The 22663-nt window shown below is 46.4% G+C and overlaps 1 protein-coding gene across 1 annotated transcript in view; it reads left to right on the forward strand.

Moving 5' to 3' along the window:
* Positions 1–1543: 1543 nt before the first annotated feature.
* GGA2 (golgi-associated, gamma adaptin ear containing, ARF binding protein 2) overlaps positions 1544–22663 on the forward strand; it is a 30124-nt gene continuing 9004 nt past the window's right edge. Inside the window, exons 1-10 of the mRNA XM_012644935.1 lie at positions 1544–1674; positions 10559–10643; positions 11591–11666; positions 12604–12702; positions 14173–14296; positions 16414–16517; positions 17806–17886; positions 18464–18601; positions 19645–19726; positions 22044–22285. Of these exons, the coding sequence (XP_012500389.1) occupies positions 1575–1674; positions 10559–10643; positions 11591–11666; positions 12604–12702; positions 14173–14296; positions 16414–16517; positions 17806–17886; positions 18464–18601; positions 19645–19726; positions 22044–22285 (1131 nt within the window). The 5' untranslated portion in view covers positions 1544–1574. The remainder of the gene's footprint in view (positions 1675–10558; positions 10644–11590; positions 11667–12603; positions 12703–14172; positions 14297–16413; positions 16518–17805; positions 17887–18463; positions 18602–19644; positions 19727–22043; positions 22286–22663) is intronic.

The following is a 22663-nucleotide window of genomic DNA, read 5'->3' on the forward strand; positions in this document are numbered from 1 at the left end:
CGTGATTCAGAGGTCACCATCGAACCACTTTGATTGGACAGTTGGGAGTCACATGACCTGAGTCTTAACTATGCATGTGCGTTCTAGGTCACTTTCTGGACTTTATGGTACCCGTGCTGCTTGGCCTGTGGGCTAGAGAGTCCTCTGCATTCTTTTGCAGCTGGAGTGCCATGTTCTGATTAGCAGATTTGTAGGGTAGTCCCTCCTCCCCCAGGTATGGAGAATTAGTGTTGGGCAAGACCACGATGGGGGCAACAGCACCCACTTTCATCCCTAGGAGACCCGGAATCCCTCACTGTCTACGTAACACACAGGCATAGCGAATATTTACTTGACGGATGGTCCTTGGCAAAATGGAGAGCTCAGGGCCCCTCAAGCAAGTGCAGCCTCTAGTCATTAAGAGATATTTGAATACTAGATCCACTGTTGCCAGATGTTTAGAATTTTCAAGAGATGATCATATCTTAAATATTTTATTGAACTTATTAATGAAGCAACTGGTAAGATATTAAAACCAATTCAAAGGAGAATCCAAAGAACAGGAACATTTATAGATCAGTAACATTGAAGTGTCAATGTGCAATGGAGGCAAAACTGGTTTTTCCACTGGAAGAAGTTTGTGTGTTTCCAAGCAGTATTCATTTGCATGTGTATAACAAGAATAATTTTCCATTGTTATCATTTACAGGGAAGAATCTCTGCTTCAGTAGAAAATAAGGCATTGTCCAGACAGCACACCGTTTCAGGTTCTAGCCTTTGGTCGTCTTTGAGAAGTCTTACAACTGTAAGTTATGTGTAGATAATGAATAGCAGTGCAAAATAATTTTGCCTACAGGCATGCAAATTAATTCTGTCTACTGGAGGGACAACTCTCACCACTGGTGGAAAAGCCAGTTTTGTGTCTATTTGCACATTAGTATCAACGTTCCTTTATTACATGTATTATAAATTCGCCCTTCTTTGGGGCTGATTATAACATTGGCTTGGTTACATCATCTAATTAAAGCGTTAAATAAAATAACACGTGTTCATTTCACAGTGTATGAAAATCATGACCTACTTTTTTGTTACCTTTATTTATTTACCCAAAATTTTCCTTTGACAATCAAGTTAGTATCTAATATGTCGACGGTGTACTGTGTGACTTAGAGAATAAAGCAAAATATGGAAGGACACAGGGCGTGTCCTTTTAGAGGTGTTTTGGGAAGACCCAAATAAAAATGGTGAAAAAATTATTCCTTGTGTATCCGAAATTTAAATTTAACTGGGAGTTCTGTATTTTATCTGGCAACCCTAATTTTGAAGGAAGAGCAGTCGCAGGCCTTGCCGGGGTCAGTTTGATTAGCGAGACCTTGCCAGTGGTCTGGGAGAAGAAAACCCGAGAGAGGGACCAAGTGGGGAGGAGGGATCTAGCTGAGCCAGCATCCTGCGCCCCCCGGAGGGTGGGCGGAGCAACCTTGGCCCCGCCCCATCACGTGCCCTGCCGCGTCCGCAGCACCAGAGCGCGCCTGGCGGCGGCGGCGGCAACGACTAAAGCGCAGGGGTGGCCGTGGCTACAGCAAGGGGCTGGGCCCATGGCGGCGACGGCGGTGGCGACGGGGACTGGGGCCACGGCGGGGACCGAGTCGGCCGAGCGGCCCCCGGGCCCGGCGGCGGCGCTGGAGTTGTGGCTCAGTGAGTAGCCTGGCCGCCCCTCGGCGAGGGCACGTGAGGACTCGCTTCCCGTCCCCCGGCGCCTTTCTTCTGGGGCGGGCGGCCGCGGGGGAGCCCGGCGTCGCGGAGCTGGGCCTGGGCCTGCGCTGGAGGCAGGATCGCCCGGGGCTGCCCCGAGATTAACCCCAAGAACCTGCCAGGGCTGCAGGCTCGGGCCTGCGCTCGGCCCTTCCCCAGCTGGCCACCCCCTCTCAGTAGCAGTGCGTGGTCCTCACTAGCAACCGAAATGGTACCGTGTGCCGGGCTCCTCTGTGCTGCCAAGCATGGGGCTAAAAGCATGTCCACCATTGTTAGTCCTCAGTACGACCCCAAGATAGCTTCTATCACTAACCCCGGTTGGGAGGCGGGGGCATTTAGGCTTACGGAGGCTCTGGCGGTTAAGATTGGCAGTCCGTTAGGGGCTGAGACAGATCTCTGCGCGGCTGTTGCCTTTAATGCCAAGGAGTAAGCCTTTATACCTTTTTTGTGTATTTACTCTGGCTGTATGTATGTTGCCCCCTGTGAGCTTCACGGTAGTCCTGGGGTGGGAGTCGTTATTGTCCCCGTTCGACCACGAGGAATTGAGGCTCAAAGAGGATGAAGAATATGCCCCTTGTGCCGTACTCTGCTAGGTGCTGGGGATATTACTAAGATGCGTAACACAGGGTCCTTGCTCACAAAGATTTTTTTTTTTTTTGTGGGCTCACACCGACGATAACATCACTTTATTAACGGGACTTAGCAGGGAGGGCGTTTCTTCAGTGTGGTGGTTAGGGGTTGGTTTGTTTACCTGGAGGTTGTCACAGCGGACCTAGTGTTTGAACAATGGAGGCGACCACATTCCAGGCCGAGGAAACTGCATGTGCAAAAGCTGGGGACATGAGAATGTGGGACATTCTGGGAACAAGTAGGTCGGTCCGCTGGAGTGCAGAGGCTAAGGAGCAGGAATCTGGAAAAGAGGCTGCACTGCTATTTGAGGCAAGATCTTCAAGGATCTTGTACACTGCAGAAAGGAGTTTGTTTTATCTGGGGGCGGGGAGGGGGAGCTGTTGTGGAGTATTCAGCGGGAGGATCTTGATCAGGGAACTGAATTGGGTAGAGAGGGTGAGACTTCAGGCAGGGAGAGTAGCTAAAAAGCTCTTTTGGTAGTGTTTAGGGGCTGCAGTAGGACTAAGGCGGTGGGGAGGGAGAGTAGAAATAATTAGCAGGCACAGTTAACAGCCTTGATGCATTGGGATGGAGGCAAAGACGAGGAATCTAGGATGAACCCCAGGTTTCAAGCTTGGGTAACTGGTTGGTTACAGATGCCTACCCTGCGAGGAGAATCTGGTTTAGGAAGAGAGGTTGAGTTGTGGAGTTTGAGGTGCTTGTAGCACATTCAGAAAGAGATGCACTCTGGGCAGTTGGTTGGCTCCAGAGAGGGTAAGAGCTGGAGGTATGGCTTGGGAATCTTCAGTTCATGGGCAGTGAACTCGCCCTGGGAGGCTGCATGTTAAAAAGAGCAGAGGTTTGGAGATGGAGCATGGGGAGCCCCAGCACTTAAGAGGCAGATGGGAAGAGCAGCCTGAAGACTGAAGGTGGAGCAGAAACAAAGGCAGGGGGGGAAGCGGAACCCAGGATATCAAAGGAGGGGTGGGGTTGGTAGGTAGTCTTGCTGCTTAAACATAGAGTATGGGAGTCTGGCACAATGGCTCACACCTGTAATCCCAGCACTCTGGGAGGCCAGGGTGGGAAAATCGCTTGAGCTCAGGAGTTTGAGACCAGCCTGAACATAGTGAGACCCTGTCTTTACCAAAAATAGAAAATATTAGCTGGGTGTGGTGGCTCATGCCTTCAGTCCCAGCTACTCGGGATGCTGAGGCAGGAGGATTGCTTGAGCCCAGGAGTTTGAGGTTGCAGTGAGCTATAATCATATCATTGCACTCTGCCTGGGGTGACAGGCCAAGACTCTGTCTCAAAAAAAAAAAAAAATAGTATGGGGCTGGGCAATGTGGTTCATACCAGTAATCCTAGCACTTTGGGAGGCCAAGGTGAGAGGATTGCTTGAGGCCAGGAGTTCAAGACCAGCCTGAGTAACAAGGCAAGAGTTCAGTTCATCTCTACAAGAAAATTAGCTGGGCATTATGGTGCATGCCTGTAGTCCTAGCTACTTGGGAGACTGAGGCAGGAGGATCACTTGAGCCTGGAAGTTAGAGATTGCAGTGAGCTATGATTGGGCCACTGCACTTCAACCTAGGCTACAAAGCAAGATCCTGTCTCAAAAAAATAAATAAAAAGGGGGAGAGTAGAATAAGAAAGGAGAAGGGGGAACTTTGAATTTGGTAACTAACAGGTTATTAATGACATACCTTTGAGTTAAATGGTGGAGACGGAAGGTAGTTTATTTAGGAGGCAATGGAGAACAGAAGGCTTAGGCTGGAGTTGCAGGATGGGGGAAGTAGACCAAGTAAGGTAACAAGGAGCAGCTGGCCTGGGTAGAGATGAGAGGGAGCGCCTGGGACACTGCCCAAGGAGGGGGAGTTCCTCAGCTCCAGCTTTTTGGGGGCGATGTCCCAAAGTTGCTAGATCTTCTAGCTTTTTAGGGAGGGCTAGAACCTATACTTCAGTGTGAAATCTCTTGTTTTCAAAAGTTAGCACCTACTTTGAAATGTAATTTGTCTGGGAAACACCAGGCAGAATAAATCAGTGAGGAGAGTGTAGCCAGTAGCCTCTTAGCTTTTTATTTTATTTTATTTTTTTAGTGGTGCTTGAATGTGAAAGGAAGGAGAGAGGGTAGCTAGAGGGAATTTAGGAGTAAAGGAGATTTTAAAGGAGGGCGGGCATTTGAGCTCATTGTGCTTTGTTGCTTTGGGGAAGTACACCTCAATTCTACGGCCAGTGTTCCATCCTTGCATGGGGCCTTAGAGGTGCTGAAGGTCAGAGGCAGAGCAGAAAGGGGTGACCTGGCCTCGCACAGAGGAAGGGCACCTTGTTTTTCTGAGTGTCTGGGGAGGGAGGTAAAGATGATTGCACGTGCACATGTTTTTCAGTGCTGTCATCACCACTGCCACCTGAGTGTGAGGGGCTGAGGTGGACTAGGGGACTTAAAGGTGGGGAAGTTTGAAAATGGCTGGTGAGAGAAATAGAATGGAGCCCACCTGGGCACTTGAGAGCTGGGTTTCTCAACCTGTGCACATTGACATTCTGGGCATATGGGGACATTTCTCTGTTGCGGGGGCTGTCCTGTGCAATATGTGATGTTTAGCAGCAATCTGGCCTCGACCACTAGATACCACTAGCATACACCCTTCTTCCCAGTCATGACATTCAAAAATGTCACTAGACATCACCAGATTTCCTCAGCGCGGTGGGATGGGATCACCTCTGCCCTTCTCCCCTCTGAGATTCTGAGTTAGGACTGTGGAGTGTTGACTGGACATCAGAAATGTATGTTGCAGTTCTCATGGGTATGTATTTTTCGGTGTTTTGTTTTTCTTCTGGAGTAGGAGCAAAGAAGGTAAACTATGGTGTAAACCAGATTTGTTGGGGGTGGGGTGGTGATGGTGCCATGGAGGGACAAAGGAGTTGATGGTATGTCTGGGGACAAATGTGTAGTTGAAGGTGAATGCATCATGGGTCTAGGCTGGATGAAGGAAATCACTCTAGATGTGGTCTGAGGACTAGCCATGCTTGGGTCTCTGACAGATCTTGTCTCAGCAAGTGAGGCAGCTGTATCTTTAAGATGGGAATAGTAATAATACCTCCACTTAGGGTTGCTGGGAGGATCTAAGTCTTTAATACATGTAAAGCACTTAAAATAGTGCCTTGCCATGGCATGTATAGTAAGCGCCCAGTAAGTATTAGCTATTATTATCGTTAGTCTTTTTTAGTTGCAAGTGACCAAAAACTAATTCATACTGGTTTACCAAAAAAAGGAAAGAAAAGAAACAAAGGGGCAGGCTCTGTCCAGGAGCTCCATGATGTCACCAAGATTCATTTCTTTTCTTGAATTTTGTCTACTTTGCCTTATCCTGCAATCCCAGCAGAATTAATTGCTTTTTCCCCCTGATTTGCAAAAGTAAGGGTTTTCCTGCCTGTTGGTCCAGCCTGGTTCTAGTATTTTACCTGGGAATCAGCATGACCAGGGGTATGAAATATGAAGATTGCCAGACCTGGAGTGGGCTGGGGGCGGTGCCCATCCCCAGGACTGAGGGTGGGGTAAGTGATCAGACCCACTTGAAAGTGGGACCTAGAATTGAGGAGGGGTAGCTCCCAAAGGAACATCAGGAAGCTGTTACCAGAAACTGATGCTTTAAAAATATAAAAGGCAGCTTCTGTACATTCTGTTCCGTAGCTTTTTTTGCCCCACGTAGTGTATTTTGGTCATTGCTCCACATGACTGCATGTATAACTGCCTCTCTTTCTTTTTTTTTTTTTTTTTTGAGATGGGATCTCCCTACGTGTTCGTTGCCTAGGCTGGACTCTTCTTAACTCCTGGGCTTAAGTGATCCTCCCGTCTCAGCCTCCAAGTAGGTAGGACTGTAGGCCAGCCTGGCTATAGGTGCCTCATTCTTGTTAATGAAAAGCCTTATATGCCCCATTGTATGGGCCTACTATAATTCATTTTAACCAGTTCCTCTTTTGGGGGGAGGGAGGGCTTAGGTGTTGCTATTAGTCTCATTCTATTAAAAGCAGTACTCAGTCCTGTTGGTCTCTGGGATTCTAGCTCTGGTAGTGCTGTCAGGGAGGCAGGAGCTTAGTAAAAGTTGGGTGCTCGGTAAATCTTTCTTCCTTCCTTCCACCTGGACCTACTCCCAGGTGATGTGTCCTGTCTTTGTTTTAGCCCCACTTTTATGCCTTCCTTGGGGCTCCGGAGGGGTCTTGATTGTAATCTAGTTATATTGTGATTTTATAATAGGGGCTGGTCACTATAAAAAAAGAGAGGAAAAAACATTTATATTCTGAAGGCTAAATTCATTCTTCTCTATCTTGGAACCCAGCAAAGGACATTCCTGTGGTGGGTCTTGGTGGATTTTCACCTGTGTTCATGTGAACAATTTCTGAACTGTAGGGGTCCATGTGTACCTCCTGCAGAAGGATTCCGCCTGCAGAGTATACTGCTGGAGGGTTGGATGGATTCTGTTCCCCAAGGTGGCTGCTTCCCCACAGCCTCAGGGCTCCCCTTGCTAGCACAGGCTGCTGCTAGTGCCAGAGTCATGACCCTGATGGTAGGTTGGCAGCTGATGTGAGATGATTTGGCTTGTGAATGAGTTAGTTGGATGAGCCATTTCACTCACAGCCGGAGGTCTCAGCTGTTTTCTCAGTACTTCTGACCCTGTAGCAGGCTTGAAATGAATCATACAAACACTGTTTTTATTAAGCAAATATATGGCAGCAGTGTTATTTCTTGGCACCGCTTGTCCTCACATGCAGCTAAATAAACCCCCTTGGAGTCTGGGATAGCCATTCTTGGTGCCCTGGTGAGGCTGGGATAGTCCCAAAACAGAAAGAGTCCTTTGAATTTCTCCCTGCTATACCCTGTTGGCCCCTAGCTACTCCTTGGAGCAGATTGGTGTCAAATAGAACTGGACAGTCCTCTGGGGGATGGTTTTCTCTGGAGCCGCTCAAGGCCTCTGAAATAGCTTGTGCAGGCTGGGATTATCTTTTCAGAAACCCAGTTACTTCAGAACTGAAATAGCCACCACCCAGCATGGTCAACATGTCCAGCCAACTGGCCAAACACGGCAAAAGATGAATCATTCATTCACTCAGTAGATACCTGCCAGTAACTATTCTAGGTGCTGGAGCATGTGAAGGTGACACACCTCCTTGCCTTTAGAAAATGTATAACTTGTGGGAAGTCAAAGTAGTTCCCAGGAAAGGCCCTGCCTTTGTCAAGGAACGGAAGACCTGACTATGAGAGCAGTTAGAAACATCTGGACTGTGGAGCCAGGTTGACCTGGGGCTGAATTTTTGTTTCTGCCATTTTCTTGCTTTGTGGCTGGGCAGGTTTATTCACCTGTAAAATGTTGTAGATGGTGGTACCAACCTCAGTTGCTATGAGGGCACTTGGCATAGTGCCTGGCTCACAGTAAGTACTTTTTAAAAATGGCAGCTATTGGTCGGATGTGGTGGCTCACGCACGTAATCCTAGCACTCTGGGAGGCCAAGACAAGAGGATCGCTTGAGCTCCAGAGTTGGAGACCAGCCTGAGCAAGAGTGAGACCCCATCTCTATTAAAAATAGAAAAAATTAGCCGGGTGTGGTGGCTCTTGCCTGTAGTCCCAGCTACTCAGGAGGCTGAGGCAGGAGGATTGCTTGAGCCCAGAAGTTGGAGGTTGCTGTGAGCTAGGCTGACGCCATGGCACTCTAGCCCAGTCAACAGAGTGAGACTGTCCCCAAAAAAATTAAAATAAAAAAAAAATGGCAGCTATTACTGTTACTTTTGGGCCTTGATAAACCTTGAGTGAATCCTCCTGATACAAGATCTAGCAGATAGAAGAAATTGTCTTACATTTTATAGATCTTTTTCCTGCTTTGCCTTGGTTAAGGGTTTTGGAACATGATTTAACCTCAGAGATTTTTTTCTTTGAAAAAGCTTGTGCCTGTCGCTGTGTCTTTTTCACTTGGCAGCTGGGGAGGAGGGTGAGGTTGTGGACTCTCTGTGGTGGGCTTGGGTCCTGCCTGTCCTTCTTTGCTTCCAGGTCCAGTCACATGGTAGGTGAGAATTCCTTTGAGGTGTCAACCTTGACCTTGTAGTGAACTGAACTGAAGCTTAAATGGTATAGAATTACTTTAGGTGATTCAGGGGTAGAATCTGTGAGAATCACTGTTTTAAATAATTTATTTGATGAGTATCTATTTTGTACCTGTGGGTAAGACGTCATGCATTTAATTGTAGGGAATATATGGCTTCTGTTTTCAAATGTTTCATTCCCTTTAGGTACAATAAGACATGTACACATATTTTATAGTAAAAGGCAGAGACTATATTATCATAATAAATAATAATTAGCTATCCTCTACTGACTACTTACCATGTGCCACTGTGCTGAGCATTTTAGACACTGCCTCCTTTAAATCACATGACAGTTCCATAAGGAAGGAACTATTTTCTCAGTTTTTTTTTTAGAGACGAGATCTTGCTGTGTCACTCAGGCTGGAGTGCAGTGACATAGTCATAGCTCACTGTAACCTTAAAGTCATGGGCTCAAGTGATCCTCCTGCCTCAGCCTCCTAAGCAACTGGGACTACAGGTGTGCACCATCATACCTGGTTAATTAAAATTTGTGTTGGTTTGTTTTAGGAGATGGGAGTCTTGCGGTGTTGCCCAGGCTGGTCTTGAACTCCTGGCCTCAAGTGATGTCCCCACCTTGGCCTCCCAAAGTGCTGGGACTACAGGCATGAGCCACTGTGCTGACCTCTTTATTTTATTATTGAGGAAACTGAGGCTCAGAGTTCAAGGACTAACAAGGTAGTTCAAGTAACTAATAAGGGTGGAGCTAGAGATCCCTGTCAGAAAGGGGGGCGGATAAAATATCAGTTCTGGGGAGGAAGCAATGGCTTCTGTTTTGTGGGGGCAGGAGATAAAAAGATCAAAGAAGTCTTTATGAAAGGGTGGCATTTTGAATTTGTACGCAAGGGTTGATAGGATTTTGAGAAATGGAACGCTGAGAGAACGCTTTGTGGGACAGTGAGGGGAATACAGGAATTGATGATCTGATTGCTTTTCCTGTTCTCTTTTCACTTACAATGGAGTCAGTAGGTGGGAAGATGAGTGGTTACTTGCCCTTTGAATCTCAGACACATGACTTCCACATGACATAAATGTGACTGCAGTCAGGAAAAGTTCACTTTAGGGTGACTGTGGAGTGTTGAGTAGTCAGAAGGGAGGAGAAGTAGTAGGGGCTGGCACAGTGGGAGGAGGTTTCCTGAAGGAGATGGAAATTCAGGTGGGTCTTGAATGGGTAGGACTTTGAGAGGTGTGGAGTAGACATTTGGGCAAGAGGAATAGCAACATCAGAAATACAGCCCTGAGAATCAGCCTTTTATTTCCAGAGCCTGAAAGAGCTGCTCGGTCAGAACCAGTATGATATTTCATTGCAGAAGCTGGCTAGGCCAGGACAGGCTGGACAGTGTGGAGTTGGGAAGTTTCACGAAAGGCCAGAACAAAATCTTCCTGTGACCTGTTCTTGCCTTCCTATCACATAGCTAGGAAACATCCACATAGCCTCTCAGATGCTGGCTCATGCCTGTCCTCGTTGCAGGGCCTGAGTGGGGGAGTCCTGACATGTGGCATGAAGAAGATACACACAGGCCGGCTTCGACACTGGAAATGGAACCACTTTCAGGGCAAGGGCTTGTTAATTAATTTGCTAATTCATCCAACCAGCAGATAATCAGTAAGGACATACTGTGTGCCAGACACTGCTTGATGGTCCCTTTCGGCTATCTGCCTACTCGTCTGATCCTGTGGAGGTGTGATGACACAGCCCTTGGCTGCCGTGTTTATGAGGATGGGTGTAAATTTATTTTTATTATGGATTTTTTTGTTTGTTTTTTCCTCCTGCAACAGGGTCTCGCTCTGTCACCCAGGCTAGAGGGCAGTGGTGTCACCATAGCTCACTGCAACTTCAAACTCCTGGGCTTAAGCAATCCTCCTGCCTCAGCCTCCCGAGTAGCTGGGACTACAGGTGGGCACAACCATGCCCAGCTGATTTTTCTATTTTTTTTTTGTAGAGATGGGGTCTCTTGCTCAGGCTGGTCTTGAACTCCTGGCATCAAGTGATCCTCCCACCTCAGCCTCCCAGAGTGCTAGGATTACAGGCATGAGCCACCGTACCCGGCCTTATTGTGCTTTCTTTAACTTTATTCATTTCCTTGACAGACAAAGCCACAGACCCAAGCGTGTCGGAACAGGATTGGTCAGCTATCCAGAATTTCTGTGAGCAGGTGAACACTGACCCCAATGGGTAAGGTGACTTCACACACACAACTCTGGGGGCACCCCAGGCTGAGTGTGTAGGCCTTTGTCTTTCTGGACTGTTTTACAGTTAGGCCTTCTTTTATTCTGTTGTCTTTCCCCACAATCTACTGAGTACATTATTTTTCTAAAATTAGTGCATTCATGTGCTTTTTTAAAACAGAATAGTCCATTTGCAACTGGCCATTATTAAAATTTTAAGTTGTGTTATAAAACACTAATGCAGGGGAGAACTCTGAATGTTACTGATAGAATGTAGCCAGGTTACATAATTGAAAGAGATCCATATATTCTCCATCATTTAAATGTAATCTTTCTTAAGAAAAAGGAAAAGGGTAAGGTTTTATTGAATTCTGTTCCCAAAGCATTTGGACAGGAACTGAAGAATCAAGTCAGTCTTCCAGATATTTAATCTATGTGGTGCCGAATATTCAGATGTTTTGAATTGAGCCCAAAGTTTGATCACACTTTCTGCACTTGTGTTCATTGAGCATTTATCACACACAGGCAGGGCCTGTGCTGCTCAGGACCTGGCTTCTTATAGGTCTGGGCCTGGACTGCCCAGCTTAGAGTTTGGGGGCTGGGGGCTTGTTTGGGTGGTAGGTGGGGTGAAGTCGATGAGCCCTGGGCAGGAGGAGGACCTTGAGTTTCTCCCTGACAGTGCCTTGTTGCTGGCATTTATCTACTGAATGAATGAATGACTCATTTTTTGCTATGCAGTGGTTGGCCCGTTGTCTGGGTGCTGCAGGTACAACAGGGTGGGCAGGAGTTAGCCCCTGTTAAGAGCCCGTGTATGGGCTTTGTGTCAGTCACACTCCACCTGTACTTTGGGACACCAGCTCCTGGAAGAGAGGTGACTTTACCGAGCATGCTCAGCCACACCGGATAGTTTTTTTCCTGCCTGCCCAGAGTCCAGGTCTTTTTGTTTTCCCTTAGCCCGACACACGCGCCCTGGCTACTGGCCCACAAGATCCAGTCTCCACAAGAGAAAGAAGCCCTTCATGCCTTAACGGTGAGTTTGGCTTGCCCCTTAGCCTAAGCTTTTCTGTCCTGATGCTAGCAAGAGTGCTGAGAGGGACTTTACCTCCTCCCCAGTCCTTTTCGTTGGGGTGGGGAGAGCACCTGAGTGGTTCACCTTCACAGACCTTGAACAGCAGGCTGGAGGAGGGAGTTGTGGGCCAGATTCTCCATCTTAGACCTGTTTTTGAGCTTGCTGTGGGAGAAGAAGAAGAAGGTTTTATTTCCATTTGCCCTTCTTAGACAGGCTGGCAAGTTCAAGTGTCCGCAGGGCCAGACAGGTAACATAAATGAGTGACGCTGCTGGGTGAGGACCAAAAAGCTATAGAGCATGTGCCTGTCTAAAAAGGGCAGCTGTAGCACAGAACCAGCCAGTGGTTGCCAGGTGTGAGTTTGGGACCAGGGTTGCTAGAACTTCCTGTTTTTTCAAGAGAAACTGGAAGTCTAGATTTTTGTATTTATTTTCTCTGAATGTTTAAATGTTGGTGATTAACTTGAAATGGTGAAAACCACAGTGTGGACCAAAGGAAGCATGTATAGGCCCAGCTTACCTCTCGAGTGCCAGTGGGTGACCTCTGGTTGAGTAGTTCTTGGGCACTGGATAGCAGATTTCTGCCTCTGGGGAAGGGGTGGTTCTCCAACCAGTTTTACCTCCCAAGGGTCCCCTTACAAGGTAGGATGGATGACCTCAGGGTTCGATATACCCCACTGAGCTATTTCCTGGGCATAAACCTAGCAGTTAAAGCAAGATTGAACAGGTGACATTTTTTCTTGATCTGAAAATGTCCTCTTTCACCAAAACTTGTGTCATAGGCTTGAGGAAGGGTTAGCTGTGGTTCCAGTAGAGTCACCAGCAGATGGTCATCAGCTTCAAGGAGAGCCCTGGAGCCACTGGCTTTCCATCTTCTCATGGGGGTCCTGTGTCTGTGCAGGTGCTGGAGATGTGTATGAACCACTGTGGAGAGAAGTTCCACAGCGAGGTGGCCAAGTTTCGCTTCCTGAATGAGCTGATCAAAGTGTTGTCCCCAAAGGTAAATACCTGGGCTTGGTCCTGCCTTCTTTGCCATACCTATGCCTATCTTTCAAACTCCTGTCTCCCTTCTCAGGCCAGAGGCAGGCCTACATGTGAAAAGAACCCCCTCACCTGTCTCTGGCTTGTGTGTGAAAGCACTTTGCTGTCTGAGCTCTAGAAAGACAGTTGTGCTCATCGGCTGACATCTGCTCCTCCATCGTGTTAGCATTTTCAAATTTCCCCTTTAAGATGGTCTGGGGGATGTGTGGCCTAGAGGAGGTGAGGAACTCTACCTTAGAGGCACAGTTTTCCTGGTAGAGACAGTGCCAGGTGTGACTTGAAGTTTTATATCGCCTCTTGTCTTGTCCTCTGTACCTTTCCTCCTGGCACCTGTCTTAGCTACGCCACTCTGAGCTAACCAGCATTGATTGAGCCCTGCGTTGCTGCATTCCAACAGCAGTTCTCTGGCACCTGCTGTGCATTCCATGATTAAATTCAACTCTGACACCACCCAGAATTACGAGTTACCTAGCCCCTACGTGTTGAGAGCTCAGTCCTACTTAGGGTGCTCCTACTTCAGACACCAGCTATGAGTCTTCTATGTCCTCAAGCTATTGTACTTCTGCACTGCCAACTACAAATTCAGGGGCTCTCTTGACCCCTTCTTCCCAGGTTCCATAATTCACTAAAATAACTCACAGAAGACAAGAAAGCACTATATTTCTATTATTGTTTTATCATAAAGGATACAAGCAGAAGCATGCATAGAGCAGGGGCTCAGTGGTGGGGAAGGGGAACACAGAGCTTTTGTGCCTTCTCATGGAGTCTGAGCTTGTCACCATCTAGTCATATCGGTGTGTTCACCAACCGGGAAGTTCTCTGAACCTCCTGGTGGCAGAGTTTTTAATCTGGGGTTTCATTACCCAGGCATGATTGATGAAATACTGGCTGGTTCACACAGTCCTGGGGTCAGGGGATGGAGTGGAAAGTTCCAACCCTCTAATCACATGGTTGCTCTGTTTGGAGTGACCAGCCTCTCCCTTGAGACTAAGCAGCCACCGTAAGCCATTATTAAAAACTTGGATGTGGTCCAAGGGGGCTTGTGAACAATAAGACCCTCCTGTGACTCAGGAAATTACAAGGGTTTTTGAAGCTCTTTGCCAGGAACTGGGACAGAGACCAAATTTTTTTTATTCCATACTTGCCCCAGTCAAAAAATGAACGTCCCCATGAATGTGGACAAGGATCTGATATAGACCCATATATGGTGGTCTTTAATTTTAGCAGTTTTGGAGACGGATTCCTTGAAACCCAGAAAAGGCTCTGGGACAGGGTGCCAGATAATTTGGCCTGTAGTTGTGCCTCCCTCTCAACCGGCCTCGGGCAGCTTGTTCCCTGGGCCTCAACAGCCCTCTGTTTATTGGAAGTATTGGCTGAGTGGTCTCCCAAATCCCTTCCAGCTCTAGAATTCTTTCCTTTTTACTTTCAGTACCTGGGGTCCTGGGCCACAGAAAAAGTTAAAGGAAGAGTCATTGAAATACTCTTTAGTTGGACAGTCTGGTTTCCAGAAGACATCAAGATCCGAGATGCCTATCAGATGCTAAAGAAACAAGGTCTGACTTCCTTTCCTTTTGTTGTATTCCCTTTTGACAGTGTCTTGTTTCTTCTTGCTTTTTTGTGTGCCTTATCATTTTTTGTTGAAAGCTGGACTTCTTGTGTAGGACAGTAGAGACTGAGGTGATTTTTTTTTTTTTTTTTAAACACAATATGGCTTTTATTTACTTTAAAAGTCACAGTGCAGATCTTCTAGGAAGAAGACATATAGGTTTGCTTTTCCCTTTCTGCCAGAAACCACCGGCACACCAAAGATCAAAATACAAACTATGTCACTAAACTAAAACATTTATTTTTATTTTATTTTTTAAAATCTTTGGTTGCATAAGAATCAACCTCTTTCTCTGAAGTAGTAGAATTTTTCCATGAAGTACAGGTAAATATTATCTCTGAGCCAGAGTTTGAAAAATACTATTCTGATACAAGTAATAACTTGCAAGCTTATAATACTTTATAGTTACAAAAGATCTTTCAATAACCATATAATGGATTTATTTTTTTTATTTTTTTTAGAGACAGAGTCTTACTCTGTCACCCAGACTGGAGCGTAGTAGCACCATCATAGCTCACTGCAACCACCAACTCTTGGGCTCAAGTGATTATCCCACCTCAGCCTTCCAAAGCACTGGGATTACAGGCATGAGCCACTACAGCCAGCCTTATTATTTTTACCTGACACACAAAATTATACATATTTATGGGATACAGTATGATATTTCAATACACGTATATATGATGTGTAATGATCAAATCAGGTTAATTAGCATATTCATCAGTGAAGTAAATAGTTTTTATTTCTGGAGATGGGTGGACCTTTCCTTCTGGTAGGCAGGATTTGAGCTGGGTTTGAGATTTGTTATTGCTATAGTTACCCTCACTGTATCAGACTTCAGATTTTTATAGTGTTAGCTCATGTTTAGGTTGGTGGCTGATTTGCTAGAGTTTTCCTTGGTATCTGCCCTACTCAGCTGTAGGTCTTCCTGTCAGTAAGGGTCTTTCTCTCTGCTATTGCTGCTCCTCAGGGTAGACAGCTGTCACTTGTTATTCATGGGGTGGAAGGGTGGGGTAGGGTCAGCCTGTTCTGATTAAGCCTCAGCCTCAGGCAGACACCGTGTGCCTGTGTCTTGATAGGATCTATTTGTGATCCTGCCCCACTCCAATATGGGTCTGGGCTCAGGACATAATTCCTGCCTCCCTCCTTCCAAACTCTTTCTCCAGCTACAGTGAGTTCCCACCACTGCTGTAAGGACTACAGGGTTTGTTGCCCTTCCCGCGGCAGTTTAAGACTTTTGTTCTGTAGAGAGAGAAGGATTTAGGTGGAGCCTCGCACCTTCCTACTCTTTTTGTTAGCCCCTGGTGAGGCTCCTGGAGAAGAGCTAATTTTCTGTGTGTTGCAACTTCTGGAAGTTCGATATTCTCTTGCTAGCTTACACTGGCCTACAATTTTTGAGCAATTTCAGCTGAGTTATTTTTATTGGCATTGCCTCTTGTCTCTCCTTGGGGGCATAATTTTGCTTAGATTTCAGGTTAATTGGTTGTTGCCCTGTGATCTCCGCTCTCTGAAGGATTCAGAAAAGTTGTGAATTTGCATGTTGTCCCGTGTTGTTTTGTTGTCACAATGAGGATGATGCTGATCCCACTCTTGTGCATCCTGTCTGGAAGATGAGAGTCTGAATTCCTTTTACATTGGGCTCTTCAGAAGAAGGAGCCCAGGTTCAGGATGGACTATTGTTCTGTCTATATGCACTCACTTTACATTTTTAGGGGCTTCATTGGGGATCCCACAGTAATTTCTGGGCCCTGGGAAGTTACGTACCTGCATAAAATGATCAGTATTTTTATAGCTAGTGTAAGGCCCACAGACTTACAGGCCTTAGAGACTGGTTCTTCTGACATGGCTGGTTCTGGTGCCCCTGACTTTGTGGTGGTTCCTTGGATTCTCCTGAGAGGTGATGCAGAGCCTCATTCATACCCTGGTGTATTCTTTTAAGGCCGTTGACAGTGTTTTCCTCTTGGGGTATCAGGAACTAGTGGTTTCTGGACTTTATTTTGGATTGCAGCTGAAGTCACTAAGTGTCCATATCAGTGTCTTAACTTTGTGAATTATATGTTTTAGGAATTATAAAACAAGACCCTAAGCTACCAGTGGATAAAGTCTTACCCCCGCCTTCTCCCTGGCCCAAGAGCTCGATCTTTGATGCTGATGAAGAAAAGTCAAAGGTAAGGAACTCCTCCCTGACCTCAGTGGCCTACATGGAGTGTGTTCAGACCTTTTCTCTTAGGGACTGTCCTTGAAGTGTCTTCTGATCCCTGAACCAGAGTGGAGAATGTGAGGAGGTGAGTTAGTGAATTCTCTGCCAACAGGACCTTAGGAGTAAAGGAGCAGAAGGTTTGGGTATGGTCTGCACGGATGGGCCAGATAATAAATGCTGTGTTCTTTGTGCCCTCCCACTTGTTGGTACAGGCGTTTCTGGGGGCAAGAGGGTTCAAAAGGACAACCCAAGGCAAGTGTGGGGCGTGTGGTGGGCGTGTGAGCCTGTCTTCACCCATTTTCTTTCCACTGTGACTTCCCAGAATTGTTGGCCTTGGGACATGAGTAAGGAGAGGAAAGAGAACAGAAAGGTGGTCAAAACCTAGGCCAAGACCCAGGAGTAACACTGTAGTGCCTGTGAATGGGGAGATCGCTTTTGGTCATTACTCTTCTTGGTCAGTCACTAACTAGGTCTGGTAAGCGCGGTATCAGGAACACTCCATGCCACGGACGCTCTTCTATTTGGTCTGCTCTGCCTTCCAGTTACACCCTCTCACTGTGCCCTTCCCTTGGTTTTGGATGCTCAGCGGCCATCAGGTCACTGTTGTCGGAACAAGCAGGGCTAGTCTAGGTTCTGGGCTGCCTTTCTCTCTGGCTCTTCTCCTGCTTGGTGTCTTAAGTTTACAAAGGGTGGGAGGGGCTGTGGAGTGACTTCTGAGAAAGTTAGAATCCTGTATCACTGGGGCTCATTGTCCCCATCTTTCCTGCCATCCATCGGAGAAAGATTGAGTGACTCCTGTGTGCCAGGCACTCCGCTAGGCATTGGGGACAAAGTGACAAACAAGATCACCAAGGTCTGTCCCCTCGTAGAGCACGTGGTCCAGGGCAACCTCAGCACTACTGACCTTTTGGGCCAGATAACTCTGTTGGGTGAGGGGGCAGCTGTCCTGTGCTCTGTAGGGTGTTTATAGCATGCCTGACCTCTACCCAGTAGGTGCCAGTAGCTTCCCCTCCCCAGTTGTGACAACCAAATGTCTCCAGACTTCGCCAGCTGTCCCCTGGGAGATACAATCCTCCCTGCTCCATTGAAAAACCAGTGGTCTCCTAGTACTCACATCATAGTGTCATTGTGACCATTTGGTAAGATGATGCATGTAAAATGTGTGAGCTGTTAGTGTTAATTCTTCTATTGCTGCTGCTTCCACTCTAGGCCTGAGGGAATTACGGTTTCACCTACTCCTCTTGTTCACTCCCCAGCTTTTGACAAGGCTTCTGAAGAGCAACCACCCTGAGGATCTTCAGGCTGCAAACCGGCTGATCAAGAATTTGGTCAAGGAGGTGGGCATTTTTCCAGTTGGCTCGCTAGAACAAGGATTTGACAAAGGACAGTGTGTATGCGTATGTTATTGAAGGGGTGAATGAACCATTGCCTGGAAAAAGAACAACCTGTCCTTGAACTCTGGGGAACAGCCATAAGCTCCCTGAAGAGCAGCAAGATGGTGATTAGAAGCAGAAATCCTCCAGTAGATGTGAAGGGGAAAAAAAAAAAAGTCAGAAATCTTGCTACCATCCTTCCCGGCTGCTCTCATCCATGGTTCTCAAAGCAATTTTTAGCTGCTAGCTTTTGTCCCGGGACAGGTATTGGTGTGGACAAAGTCCAGGCTTAGGAATCTGTTTTTCAGAGGGATTTGAGGCTGGTGGTAAAATGGGACTAGGTCACCAGGCCCCAAAGTGCATTATCCTCCCCAGGAATTCTGGGTTTTGAGTATTTTCTTTACGCGCTGAGTGAGCACTCACTTTCACTTAGTTCTGGTGACTCCCCTGAGCTTTCACCAATGACCCTTTCTCATCCTTTGTTCAGGCTTCATCCAGGGTTTCTGCTCCCTCACTTCCATCCTCCTTTTTCTGCCTAAAGGAACAAGAAAAATCAGAAAAGGTGTCCAGGAGAGTGAGTGCCGTGGAGGAAGTGCGAAGCCACGTGAAGGTGCTGCAGGAGATGCTGAGTGTGTACCGCAGGCCGGGCCAGGCCCCGCCAGACCAGGAGGCCCTGCAGGTGATCCTTCAGGGCTGACAAGAAACCGCATGTATTTATTCACAGCGTTTGGTGTGTTTTGACCTGTATACTTCCATGAAGCGTCAGTCATGATCAAGATAGTAAATATATCTGTTGCCTCCCAGAACTTCATGTCCCTTTGTCATCCCTTCCTCTCCTCCCTGTCCCCCCATGGCCAAGCAACTGCTGATTTGCTTTCTGTTCTGATTAGTTTGCAGCTCCTAGACTTGTATAAATGGTCTTTATTTTTGTCTGGTTTCTCTCACTCAGCATTGAGATCCATTCATGTTGTGCTATCAGTAGTTTTCTTTTTATTGCCGAGTAGTATTCCACTGTATGGATGTAGCACAGTGTGTGTGTGTGTGTGTGTGTGTGTGTGTATATTCATTTATCTGATGGTGGACATTGGAGTTGTTTCCAGCTTTGGGTGTGAATTAAGCTGCCATAAACAATTGTATGCAGGATTTTGTGTAAATGTCTAGGTTTGAGATTGCTAGGTCATATGCTAAGTGTATAGTTACCATTTTAAGAAACAGAGCATTGTCCTTGGGATGAGGAAAGTAGGACTTCGCGGATGTTATTGAGGAGAATGAGGTTTGGCTCTTGGGGAACCCTGTGGGTGGGCATCGTGGGAGTGTTACAGAGGGAATGCTGGCATTAGGCAACAGTGAGGATGGGCGGCTTGGATGTTAGTCATAAAGCAGGAGAAGTCATCCTGTTGCTGATGCTGTCCAGCCACGGGCAGAGGCGAGGAGCCTGAGGAAGAGAGGATGTTGTGCACATAGAGACGGTGAGTTTTTTCTGAGCTAAGGTCTTTGTCATTTTTTTAACTTCTTTTATTTTGAAAAAAATCTTACACTTGTAGCCCAAACTTTTTCTCAAACTCTGAACTCCTGTGTTAATTTAAATCTGCAGTCATGAATTTAGGACAGACTGAGGAGGGCTTCTGAAGCCACAAACTCCGTTGCATTCTTGACTGGAGGCACCTGGGGCGCTGTGTGTGGGCCTAGGTGTGTGTCGTGAACCAAGCTCTGTTTTTCCAGGTCGTGTATGAAAGGTGTGAAAAGCTGCGGCCTACCCTGTTCCGGCTGGCAAGTGACACCACTGATGACGACGATGCTCTTGGTAACATTTTATTTCCCTAGGCATAGCTAGCACCCCAAGTGCAAAATACACATGGTCCTTCTGTCATGCTGCTCTGGTGCCAGGATCAAGACAGGGTGGGCTTTAGGTTTTGTAGCGATTGGGTTTGGGAAGGAAGGGCATGGCCTGAGTTGCTTTAGAACTGACTTCAAGAAGAGTCTAGGCTTGCATAAGAAATCAACAGCAGATCTGAAGCCTAGAAAGGGGTGGAAATTTACCATGGAGATTGGGCGTTAGAGGTAGAAGGCTGAAAGATCGATCGCACAGAGGTCAGAGAAACAGCTGGGGGTGGTACATCTTGAAGGGATCAACTTGTGTACTTCAGGGGCCAGGCAGGCCACCTAAATGAGCCAGGCCGATGGATATGGTAGGGATGGTGTAGAATTGTCCATAGGTACTAAAACAATTTTAAAACTTTTTTATTATGGAAAATCTCAAAACATAAAAGAGGGGAATAGTAGGATAAATCCTATGTATTCTTCACTCATCTTTACTAACTACCAACTTATGGTGGATTTTCTTTTTTTTTTTTTTTTTTTGTAACTGGCTGATCTTTGGATCTTACTTCATCTATACCTCTTTGTACCCACCCATACCCTAGTCTACTTTGGAGCAAATTCTAGACATGTCGAAATAACCAAATATTCAGCCAGTTTTCAGATTTCCTTAATCATCTTCTGATAGCTCTGTAAAAAAATGAACAAAACACAGTTCTAAATCAGACTCAAAAGAAAAGCCACAGTTTGTAATTGCTTGATATTTCTTCAGTCTTTTAATGGATAGCACACACCTGACCTCCCCTCCATCTCTCTTTATGTTGCATGAAAGGTAGTTCCTTTGCCTTGTAGAGTTCTATTGGTCTGTTTTGCTCATTGCATCCCCTATGATGTTTAATGTTTCTGATATTTCTTTTTATAGCCAATTGGATTGGGGGCTTGATCAATTTTGGGTTCAGTTTTGGGGATGCTCAAGAATACATCATAGATAGTTGTTCAGGAGGCCCATGGTATCTGGTTGTCTGTCTGTTTTGAGTTTTTAAATTACTTGCACATGCCAAATGAAACACTTCACATGGAATTCAACCCCATGTTGCCAGTTTGCCATCTTTGTCCATAGTCAAAAAATTGGCAGGAAATAAGCAGTTGGTCACCCCTGAGAAGTAATCTTCCAGCACTTTGGCCTGCAATGTTTGTTATACATCGCCCCAGCCCTGTTGCTATTCTGTCTCTCCTAGGAGATAGTTGTCTGCAGGTAAACCTGACCATAGGATGCCCATGTAGTTTTTGAAATCCACTGCATGTTGTATGATTTTTGTTAGTTTGTTTTTGAGACAGGGTCTTGCTCTATTGCCCAGGCTAGAGTGCAGTGGCATCATTATAGCTCACTGCACCCTCAAATTTCTGGGCTCAAGCGATCCTCCTGCCTCAGCTTCCCAGATTGCTGGGACTACAGGTGCCTGCCGCCATGCCTGGCTAATTTTTCTATTTTTTTTGTAGAGACAGAGTCTCCCTATATTGTTTAGGCTGGTCTCAAACTCCTTGCCTCAAGTGATTCTCCCTCATTGGCCTCCGAAAGTTCCAGGATTACAGCATGAGCCACCATGCCTGGCCCTAGTGCTTTATACTTTGGCATGTTTCAGTTTGGATGCCAAAATTTTGTGAAAAATACTTGATCTGTATTTAGTGGTTTTTTTTTTTTTACAATTTATTGGTTAAAAAGTAGATTCTCATTGCCAATTTGTTATCTAAATACTTAAAAACTTTCCAATAACTAAATCAAGTTCTGAGAAATTCTTTCAATATTTGCATCCACATTGACAAAACAGCTTCAGGTTTTAATTTTAAATTAATTAAAAATTAAAGACCAGGTGCGGTGGCTCATGCCTATAATCCCAGCACTCTCAGACGCGGAGGTGGGAGGATCACTTGAGGCCAGGAATTTGAGACCAGCCTGGGAAACATAGCAAGACCTCATCTCTACAGACAATAAAAAAAGAAATAAAAGTTTTAGTTCCTCATTGAAAGAGCTATATTTAGAGTGCTTACTGCCAGCCATTATGTTGGACAGTGTAGACATAGGTGAAAAAATTTGCTTCCTTCTACATTGGGACCTAAGAGTATTAGGGCTCAGAGGTTCAGTGACTAGGCCTGATAGGGCCTGATTTACATGATCTTGGGGCAGGAGGCACAGATAACCTGAGCCTAGTCAGGCTTCATGTAGGCTGCTCTGCGGAATGACTCAGGTTGTAGAGACTGTTGGTAGTTAAACCAGGGGTTCTGATTCTTCTCTCATTCTTCAGCTGAGATTCTCCAGGCAAATGATCTCCTCACCCAAGGAGTTCTGCTGTACAAACAGGTGATGGAGGGCCGTGTCACCTTTGGAAACACAATGACCAGCTCAATGGGAGACATACCTGTCTCCAGAGGTATGTTTGAAAGCCTCTCCCTATCTTCTGCCTTGGGGCAGCATACAAATCCCAGAAAAAAAATAGGTCCTCAGAATATTCTGGGTTGTGGCACAGACATGAGAGAATTTGCCCTCTGATCCCTTTCCTGGGAAAACAGATTTCATGTAGCCTGACTGTGCCACAGGAGCCATCGCACGCTGACTGCCAGGCTGGACCTCAGCTTTGGCTACACACGGAAGCAGATGGCTGAGTCGTGCCGGGGTTTGCATTCTCATGAGTGCTTACTTACAGGACCAAGGAAATGGTTTTCCTCAGTGGTTCCGGGTGCCAGGCTAGCTGTGTCAGAATCACCCGGAACGCTGGTTAAATTGTAGACCCTTAGGTCCCTGGTTTGAACCTTGTGAATCAAGACCACCTGGAGCTGGGACTGGGTATCTGCTTTATCAGGTACTATGGGAGATTGTGACGCGCCGTGGTCAGAAACCTCAAAGGCCCTGAGCTGGAAAAGTTTG

The sequence above is a fragment of the Propithecus coquereli genome, unplaced genomic scaffold (genome assembly GCF_000956105.1).
Source record: "Propithecus coquereli isolate 6110/MARCELLA unplaced genomic scaffold, Pcoq_1.0 Scaffold223, whole genome shotgun sequence".
Taxonomy (NCBI): Eukaryota; Metazoa; Chordata; class Mammalia; order Primates; family Indriidae; genus Propithecus; species Propithecus coquereli.